The sequence below is a fragment of the Amphibalanus amphitrite genome, unplaced genomic scaffold (assembly GCF_019059575.1).
Source record: "Amphibalanus amphitrite isolate SeventyFive unplaced genomic scaffold, NRLGWU_Aamphi_draft 000224F_arrow, whole genome shotgun sequence".
In the NCBI taxonomy this organism is placed as follows: Eukaryota; Metazoa; Arthropoda; class Thecostraca; order Balanomorpha; family Balanidae; genus Amphibalanus; species Amphibalanus amphitrite.
In genome coordinates, this window is record NW_024881719.1 from 539,165 (window position 1) to 549,202 (window position 10,038).

The 10,038-nt window shown below is 45.0% G+C and overlaps 1 protein-coding gene across 1 annotated transcript; it reads right to left on the reverse strand.

Annotated features, from left to right (window-relative positions):
- Positions 1-1,226: 1,226 nt before the first annotated feature.
- LOC122385576 (endocuticle structural glycoprotein SgAbd-4-like) lies at positions 1,227-3,057 on the reverse strand. The gene is made up of 3 exons (XM_043373942.1): positions 2,746-3,057; positions 1,986-2,092; positions 1,227-1,611 (listed from the first exon to the last, which is right to left on the reverse strand). The coding sequence occupies exons 1-3, from the start codon at positions 2,752-2,754 to the stop codon at positions 1,413-1,415; spliced, it is 315 nt and encodes a 104-aa protein (XP_043229877.1). The 5' UTR covers positions 2,755-3,057; the 3' UTR covers positions 1,227-1,412.
- Positions 3,058-10,038: the final 6,981 nt, after the last annotated feature.

Consider the following 10,038-nt stretch of genomic DNA (forward strand, 5'->3'; position numbering starts at 1 on the left):
CAGCCCTGACTGCTACTGGCAGCTAGTCTCATCGATGGTGCGGGCCTCGGGATGACACATTCCCTCAGGCAACCACGATGGCTCTGTGCCAGCGGCAACTTTATCGGAAGAAGTTTCCGGTGTTCTAACCATCTTGTGGCTCAAATGCTTTCCTGGCTGGCATTCCTGGGAAAAGGTGGTCAACCGGTTTATTTTTTTGTCATCTGCTAGCAATGTTGTTTTTCATAAGTTATTCTGTGGTCTTCTAGCACAGGAACGAGTCTGCTTTGGTTTCTTTTCCTTATCCGGTCGATTTACTGTTTGATCTACTGAAAGGAGGGTAATCGGCAGTAACTAGCCCATGCACCATGCCACTCCTGCTCAGTGCTCGAAACATGATTTGATGTCGAAACGAATGGCATCCATGAGTACCATTCTGGCTCAGTATTTGAATATTTGGCACATAAGTGAGACAATGTTTTTTTAAAACAACAACACACGAGTTGGTTTCATTCACGTGCTCTATTTTTCCTTTTTTTCTAACATGGGACGTCTAACCCAATCATGACTATCGTTAAACATCGGCAAAAAAGCAAAAACGTCTTGCTTAATTCAACATAAGATTGCCAGCTTGAAAATGAAGATATAGTGTAATAATTTGGCATACCAATGCGCAAAGAAATGATGCAGACTTGATTAAGATTTTGGCTCGTTATTTGTATTGAAATTTGAGATATAGGCCTCTAAAGTTCGGAACGTTTTTTTTTTTTGCCACTCGGTATAGTCCTACCGGGCGCGTATACATTTGTATGTTCCGTCGTACTTAAAATGTGTTGCATTTGCTAGTCAATAGTTCAGAGCAAATAGAAATGACACAATGATTATCCATTGTTTTCATATCATTACGTATTATATTAGGTAATGTATTTGGCTAAATAATTATTCTTAATTGTTTTACTCCAAAAAGTGTCAATGACAATACAAACTATAAATCTTGACACATAAAATGTTCTGCCTCGAATTTTACACGCTAATTTTGGACGCATTTTCTTGGTCTTTGCTTATTGTTGCTCTTTTCTTTGCTCTTTTTTGTTAAATTATTACCTTTTAAAGCTGAGCAGTTAAAATAAATGGACATAAATAAATTCTGCATGTCACTTATCCAAAATGAAATGAAGGGAATGTTCCCACAAGCAGGAGTATTCTTAGCTTGATACCGAACCAACCAAGACACTAAATACAAGCACTGTTTTTCAGGGAAGTATTTATTGGAGGTGAACACAGAACATGTAACAGATTGTGAACACAAAACATTGACAAACAAGATGAAGTGATGTCGATGGGACTGATAACGTCACATAACAAGGACGAAGGACAATGACACATTAGACGGAGAGGGACAAAGAAACATGAGAGATGCTTTTTGTAAAAATCTACACCAAAGGAGCCTTCGGGATGTGGTCTCCCTCGGCGAAGAAGCCGTTCTCGTCGGCCTGCCAGGTGACGGTGTAGGTGACGCCCTCCCACTCGTAGCTGTAGCTGCCCGTCCTCACGTAGTTGCCCGTCTCCGGCTCATTGCCAGGGTAGGAGATACCGTCTTCAGATGCCCGAATGCCGTTGGAAGTTTCGTATCTGTGGGAGAGTGAATGTGTTTGTGGTTTTGTGTGCAATTCAGTGGGCGATTTACCTAAAGATGCTTGACATTTACAAGATACCAGATAGGCATCTGGTATAATCAGAGACATTGAAATAACTACCAACTAAGCTTGCTCCTATGTCATTTAACAGTAAGCTCGAATGTTTTTTTTTTCGGTAGGTATGTGATTCCCGCTATTTTCTATGGATATTTTCTTGGAGCATTGGCTTGGCCTTATATCACTTGTTCGAGATTATCAAAAAAAGAAAAAAAAACATGCCAGGGGCAGTTAATGCAATCCTGGATGCAAGATAAAGTTGTTTATAATGTTGTCACATTCTACACTGCCGCTGGTGCCTGCTGTACTTACGTGGAGTCGTACGATCCATCCTCGTTGATCTGATACTGCTGGTTGACAATCCTCGCCTCCTTGTCCGACTGGGCACAGGCCACAGCCGCCAGACAGAGAACGATCACCTGAGAGAGGGCAGACACAGGTCAAACGGAAAAGCATTAAATATCAAAGTCTTGACACAGAAAGCTTATATTGCAACGTATCTGCAAATTATCCTAAGGTTTATGAGTTTTCCGGTAGCAAGCACGACAAATAGCTTTACCTATGCCTAAAATTCCGTGCTATAGTATAAGGCTTATCTAACGACTGTGTTCAGTGACAGAACCAAATAACTTGGTGTGCTTTTCCAAATATGATTGGACAGGTAACGAATACCTTCTTGCTTTTTTAATGTCCTTTCTCGATGAAAGATATTGCTTCCTCTGTACTTATCTATAAAAAGTAAGAAGCTTAGCAGTACTAACAGTTCACAGGCTGTTAAACCAAATGCATAACCAAATGTTTGTGTTCAATAGTTAAAACACTCCTCGCTAGTAATTCTCTATTGAAAAAAATCTAAGTTCCCTGACAGTTTCGCAAAAGGAGATCAGTAACGGATATTTTGTTACAACAATCGATTCGATTAAAGTTATTAGTCAATTAAATGCTTTGTCGACTTTCTACACTGAATTTATCGAAAATAAAATATAATAACATTTATGAAAAACGATGGCATCGGCACGGCTTCCGGTACTTATCCACGAGCTCCAGATCAAGTCCCGCGGGCACTGCTCACCAGCTTCATGTTGAGTGAGACGAGCTGTCAATAGCTGCGATCCGGTGGTCACTTCCAGGCCAAGTGATGCTCTTCCAGGGCGAACCGTTCGCTTTTATACCAGTGGGATTCATCTCTAGCCGGCGGCTGTGGCGGGGCGCGTGCCCGACCTTGGTGTTTTAGAGCAGCGCTGCCGCTCGGCGGGCGGATGGACGGACGCGTCTGTCACCTGTCGATCTGGGGGGCGATCGCCGCGCCGCGCCGAGCGCCCGGTCTACGATTGCACAGGACTGTCCGGTGATGCGCCCGCGACACAGGGCGTAACGCCTAGTTACCCTGCAGTAGAGACGCCTGTGTAATACCTGCATACATATGCATCAGTAGATAACGCTGCGAAAGTAAAACTACGGTGATTTGGTAAGTCCCTGAGTTATTTTGGCTTGATGAATAGGCGCTAATTGATACTTCATTATTGCCAAATGTACAGCAGAATAACATATCGTGTATATTTTCAACTTCTAACTGACTGTCTAACAAATGAGAATAAATGTGGAAATTTAGAATGAACAGAAAACAACGCACAACCTGCTAACGTATACCTATTGTTAAGAATGAGATATTATTTTTTTAAGTGGAACGAAGTTCCTTGTTGAAGCAAGCCTTTTATATAGGAACCAAATAAGCAAAATGTATGATAAAGCTGAGAAAACTTATGCTGTTTGAGATGCGCGGCTTTACAGATCAGTACTATTCGAATCGACGAATATTAAATGTCAACCCTTTTAAAATTATTTTTCAGCTACCTACTAATCAAGTGAGTGATGTGCTCCCATAAAATTGTGAGCATATGCCTAATAAAAGCGTCAACTTAAAACGATGACAAATTAAAAGTCTGAGTGATTATCGACATATGACGCATCATAGACCTCTGCACACCTGACCTCCTCATAGACCGCTGTAACCGCAGGTTGTTTGAAATAGACAAACACTATTCGTTAGAATTGTGTTTTCTATTGAATACTGGTGCACAGAGGTCTATGGACGCATGCAATCCATTTGTCTGTTTTGGTAAAGGCCGTTCGCAGCAGGCTTTCAAAATCAATGCGGAGCGGATCCCCAGCTAACGGTAGACCCTTCCTTCGTTTTCGATCGCCGTGCTCCTGCAAGGCTGAGTCCATTATGCGATTATGTGCAGGTAATCGGCTTCTGGACTGTAAAACGGTCCGTTTGTTCGGCATCGTACAATAGGCTGCCTGTTGACCCAGGTCACATAAGGAGATAATGCACATAAGCGGCAGTGTTTTGCCATTCCAAGCAGTAACATCACATTGAGAAATGCGGTTCGCTTATTTTTCGATTGTTAATCTCTAAACAGAATTCGTAGTTGTGCTGTTGCCTTAACGGGGAGGAATAGCAGAATATTTTCTGGTCTTTAACTGAACTCTTTTCTCGAAAATGACTGTTACAATATGTAGAATGTGTTAGGCATTATGAGCCTCATTGTCACTTAGGGCAATATACATTGTGTCATATTTTCCTGCATACTCGTATTTCCATATGCCTTACTGTGTGTATGACATACTGATAGTCCTACTTTGGCCGCGAGAGAAGCATACGATGCAATTTTATCTCTTTAACGGGAAAATGATCTCATCATCGTACTGATGACTATAGTGCTATTAGCCATCAAAAGGTATAATTCATTTATCACCCCCTCAGTGCATGAAACCCTCGGTAGCATTGTCGACATTAGTTCCATAAAAATGCAGGTATTTACCTAGAGTTTATTTACATATCACTTGAACATGCAATGCTAATTTACATGAGACATTAAATCAATCAGGCAAAGATGCAGGAATTAAACGGCGATTGAATTCATGAGTGGACTTATCTTTAAAACGTCCTACGTGCGTCATCACTGCGCTCTTTGTTGGATAAAGGGCAATGGCATTCTATGGGAGCCAACGATATTCAGATAGATTCAATTGGTAGGTATTAGATAATGGCTGAAGATAAGCCAGAAAACTTATTAGTGCAGCCATCTTGATTGGTATGTATGCTGTTTAAGCTTCATCATTACCGTCTATATTGATCCACAGCCAAGTCATTTTGAGATGACTAAAGATACCATCGGTTTGCATTACAAAATCCATCAACTAAAAAACCGCCGACCCCAGCCTAACCGGCTTAGCCCCCCCCCCTCCCCCAGCACTCCTACCCACCTATCCCCCCTCTGAGGGGGTCTGCTGTCCCCCGACGCTGCAGGGGCTCATACTGACCGACTTCCAGCCCCATATCTGATGACACCAGCCGCGACGACGGGCCAAGCCGGGACGTCTGTCCGCCCCAGGCCCGCTGATAGGACACATTTGCATGGTGCAGCTTCACTAGACAGCGTCAGACCCCGACGGGTCATGTATACATGCATGCACGAGCGTACATACATGTGCACGAGGTCTCGTGGTGTTCCAGTGGCACATGTGTGCGATAGGACCAAGGACAGTTGCGGGTGGGGCTTTACGCTTGGCAGTTCGACTTATCTTACGCTCTAAGTCGCAGCCTATGATCTTGCTTAAAAATATAGCTACAAGTATAGACTAGAGATGAAAGGGAAACGTTCCTAGCCATTTGAAAAGAATATCGGGTGCTTCAGTAAGTTACCGTCTACCGATGTTTATATTGAAAGTATAATATTCACTAACAACCAAAAGCAGGATCGATCATTTAGCTGACGTCAGCATATCTTCATCAGCAAAGCAAAATTGACTGATGTGAAAAGAACAGGAGCATATAGATAAGAAACGACCACCTCACGATGATAAAATGGGCTCATGCAGTCATGCATGTAGAAACGATCAGTAGACGTCAAAGGTAAAGACAAACCTGCTGTGATCAACTCGTGTGTAATGCACAATTCAATGTCATATGTGTCGGTAATATAAATAAAAAGCTGATCATGTATCCTGCGATGTACATTAACGTTAAAAAACAATGCATTCAATGGAAGCGCTTATGGCCGAGTGACAGCAACGGGTCACACAACAGTAGCACCAAGTATGCGCAGGACTGCAGCGACGCACACCACACTAACACCGGGCCTGGAAACTGCTGTGTGCTACATTGAACAGATGACTGGAGAAAGAATTCATCTAAAATAAAACGGCGTAGGAGGACGGAGAGAGCATTGAAGAGATGTTAGGACGGCCACAAGGACGATCTTGTGGAAACGGAGCAGCCTTACAAAACGACTCGAAATAAATGCCTGTCGTGTCTTCAATGGCTTACCTACATTATACGTGCACAAAAGTATTTCCTTTCACATCGATGGTCAATGGTGTTCGTGCTTTCATTAGAATATTATATCTTATGAACTTTCAGCATTTAGAACACAATTTGTAACACACACAAGCTTGCGTCTGCACGATACTATTTCAAACAACCTGCGGCTACCTATAATTTTTTTAAGAGCGCTGAAATGCGTGCGAGGTATTCTCCATTATTATATCTTGGCTAAACATTTAAACAATTCAAAGTTCAAGTCGACGTTCACACCCGATCCGAAGTATAGTTCGTTTTTTTCAAAAGGACTCTGGCTCGAAGTACGTTTTTCGAAAAAGCACGCGTTTTAGCGAGCAAAACGAGCAAAAACTGAACCTGAGAAACTCGAACGTCGCCTTATTTTAACATGTGAAGTATTCCCAATAATTTCCATACGTGCATTTTGGAACCAGATATGAGAACAGTGGTGACGTAATGCTGTCGAACTTGTATTGCAATGTAACGTATAACTATCATGGACGAAACCGCTTACTCGATTATAGCCTCGGCAACAGTGAAAAACGAAGTTTCCCCCAAGTTCGTCGAAACTCTGTCCCATCGCACGGACATTGGGTGCCTGCTGCCACCAGTGACGTCATCATGGTATGCTAATTTTTCAAGACACAATTTCCGGGTACTTACCGTGCATAATTTGAAATCGAATATTTTTTGGGTAAGAAATTCTTGGCCAGACGCTGAAGCTGCCAAAACTCACGTGAGAGCTTCGATAAGGAACTTGGAGCCAGCGCCCTTTTGAAAAAAAAAACGAACTATAGTAACATCTATGTACAGGATCAGGAACAAAAAAGAAATAATCTCTTCATGCAGTCTTCTTGCCCGGAATCTCGACTAATCCAGCGACCTCGATGTTGAGCACAGAAGCAATGAGTACCGATTACTTTCAAAATTTCAGAGTTAAATGATGCATGCCGACGGTCAGATCCTATTTTATCGCCTGCGTGCTCTGCACGCCTACTGACCAGCAGAAGCAGAATCTGTCGCGCTCAATCAATCTGCTCGCGTTCCCGATCGGCGAATTTACAGTGCAGGCTCGCGTTCCAGCTACCAGAGTAGTCACCGGCGCTGACATCGAGGCAGTGACATACCAAGCTGCTCAAGAGATCAGTGTGAATTGACCGAATTTTTGCCGATCCGCTCATCTGTCTCTCTGTCTCGTTCTCGCTCTCTCCCTCCCCCTCTCTCTTTCTTTCTTTCTTTCTCTCTCTCTCTCTCTCTCTCTCTCTCTCTCTCTCTCTCTCTCTCTCTCTCTCTCTCTCTCTCTCTCTCTCTCTCTCTCTCCGAGTTTGAACTGTTGCGCTTACTAAGGCCAAGGTCAGGCAGCGGATCTAGCCGGACATCACGTAAGAATACAATTCTCTCAGCTCGAGCAGGAATTCGTTTTGGCTTCCTCCCCGATAGCCGACCCACACAGGAATTCAGTGTGAGCTACCTGTTAGATAGGCAGCTCAAACATACAAAGATGGATTGTCTGTAAATACCTACAGTCAGGTGAGCGCTTTCATGTCGTTTCCTTCAGTAGGTATTTGAAACTTTGATTTATCTTAATGATATCTGCTGCTCGTACATTGTCGGAGTAATAATTACAATGCCAAAAAGAATGTAGGAAAATGTACTCGTAGGTATATGAAACATACCCGGACAGATATCCCACCCAATACCAATGGCATATTAGAAAGATTAACTACAATAATGGCCTTCAAACCATGCGAGCGATCCAGAACAAGAGTGATAACTTAGGTAAAACACAGGAGCAATGATGGCCTGCTCAACAATAACGTCCGAGAATGGTCACGTAACCGACATCTCACTGCCGTCTGGCGCGGGTTCAGGTACGCCGCCAGCTGACCTTGAACGTTTCGTAGCAGAGTCAATGAATACAGTGCTGTAGCCCAACGCGAAGCTGGTCAGTGAAGTTAAAACCAAGGAAAATGTATAGTGACTCGCAGGCCACTCACGCGTATGTTCGGTTCGGACGTTAGTTCAAGTCGTTGCGATTTTATTCAGAACTGCGCAATGGCAATGAATAATTGATTTACCAGAACACAGCGCACTACATCTATGTCGATCCGTTCTTCTAGAGAGTAACGCAGACCTGCTCCTGTTCTCGTCTTTCCAACGAGGACTTGTCCTCCCGCCCAAGGTCCTCGTCCTCGCGAGCACGATCGAAGGACTTGATCGCTGGCCGACCGTCGCCCGTCGGGTGTTGGGATGAGGTCCTTCTTTGTAAGTACCCCTCGGTCAGCTATAAACTGTGACATGGCCCCTGAGCCAGACCCCATGCAGTGCTGCAGGGCCTCACAAGATGTGCCTAAGACGGTGTCCGGTGTCGCCGGCATGGATTTGCACAGAGCCGTTGGACCACCACCACCAGCTTTACACAAATTCAGGACGACGCTGACTGTCTCCGAGCATTTGTCGGACTGCCTTACTTCCAAACCTGCCTGTCCTGCACCCGCCCTGCAAGTCTACCTGGCCACCGATCTGCCTATCAACTCATCAGTCTGTAGTGTTCCACCCCCACCGTACCCATATCAGCCCCGTCTGGCCAGCACAGGCTGCATTCAACCCTCCCCGTCCCGTCCGACGGGCCCAGTGGCAGGCGCCTCCAGCGCGTGACTTATGGCGACTCCAGCCTCATGCATGCAGCAGCCTTGAATGAAAAACGCCAGCGTGGCGGCCATCGTCTCCGAGTGGCGACAATGGTCTGTCGGCGACTCATCGGCCGGTGCCCCGGGCCACTCTGGAGGCCGCCCGGCCGTGGCACGCAGCTCTCCTCCATCGTACGACGGGAGGGGGATCGTTCAGAGACAAACAAACCAGCGCGCCCCGGGCCGGCGTTTCATGATCACCGGGTTGGCAATGCACTAACGTAGACGAGTGCCGAGGCAGGCAGAGCGACCGTGACGTGAATTAGCTCACAGATGATTGGACAGAGACGTCACAAAAAGACGGCATCTGCAATGTGTCCATTGCGGGATTATCATACCTTCGGCGTACGATCGTTTTTCATAAGTGATCATAAGGTAGGAATCTATTGTTCACATACCGACGGCTGATCAAAATGACTCCTAAGATATGGTGAATTAAAAATTATCATTCATGCAGCCGTTACAATATGCCATGCCAGGCAAACATCTGGGTAATAAAATCGGATAACAATAATACTCCGCTGGACTTAATAATTTCGCGGTGATTGGGGGCTAATTCTTGCGTGCTGCTGCCATTTGCTCTCAGTTTACTATTTTCAGAATCACGCATAACACATTCCAACCCAGATCCCAGTTCTTCTAACACCCTATCTCTATTTCACATTCAGCGAGCGATCACAAGCTCGAAAGTCAACCACAAGCATTCCAACATAAGAACCCTTCTTGCAGTTCGCTCTCCGCTTCGGGCGAAGTGAGCGATTGGCTCGTCCCGAAATGGATCGACCTGCCACATGACACGGAAAACAGAGGTGCAAAACACACAGAGGTGTCAGTTCTGGAGAGTGAGATGTTCGGACGGCCATCGTGAAGGGCCAAGGTCACACGACAGCGACGCGCAAAGAAAGACCTCCAGTCGATACGATACACTATGAACGATAGAAATGCATTTAACGGACGAACTTGGTACCTTTTAGGAGAGGAAGCGCTCGAATAATTCCGTGAAAAAGAAACCGTTTGTTGCGTAATCAATGCTCCATATCAACCAGATGTCGGCAACAGAGAAGACTGATGTGCTGAGCCTGAGGAAGAGCTGTGAATAGCGCCACCGATTGCCGATGGGGCAGGATGTGGAACCAGTTTCCAGAGGCCAGACAGTCTGGCCTTCAGGGTAACATTAGAGGCGGTCCATTCACCTGACGGGTGAAAAGGGCGAAAGGTCGCCGCAAAATGAGTTCCAATCACCTGCCAATGAGGGAATGAGTTTGCCGCTAGGACATGCAGCACTATCAATTATGAGCATGAGCAGCTATGTAACAAAATATGGGTT

Coding starts and splice junctions, on each gene's coding strand:
- LOC122385576 (XM_043373942.1), bottom strand. Junction 1,612..1,985: donor GATGGATCGTACGACTCCAC/GTAAGTACAGCA, acceptor ACTCTCCCACAG/ATACGAAACTTCCAACGGCA.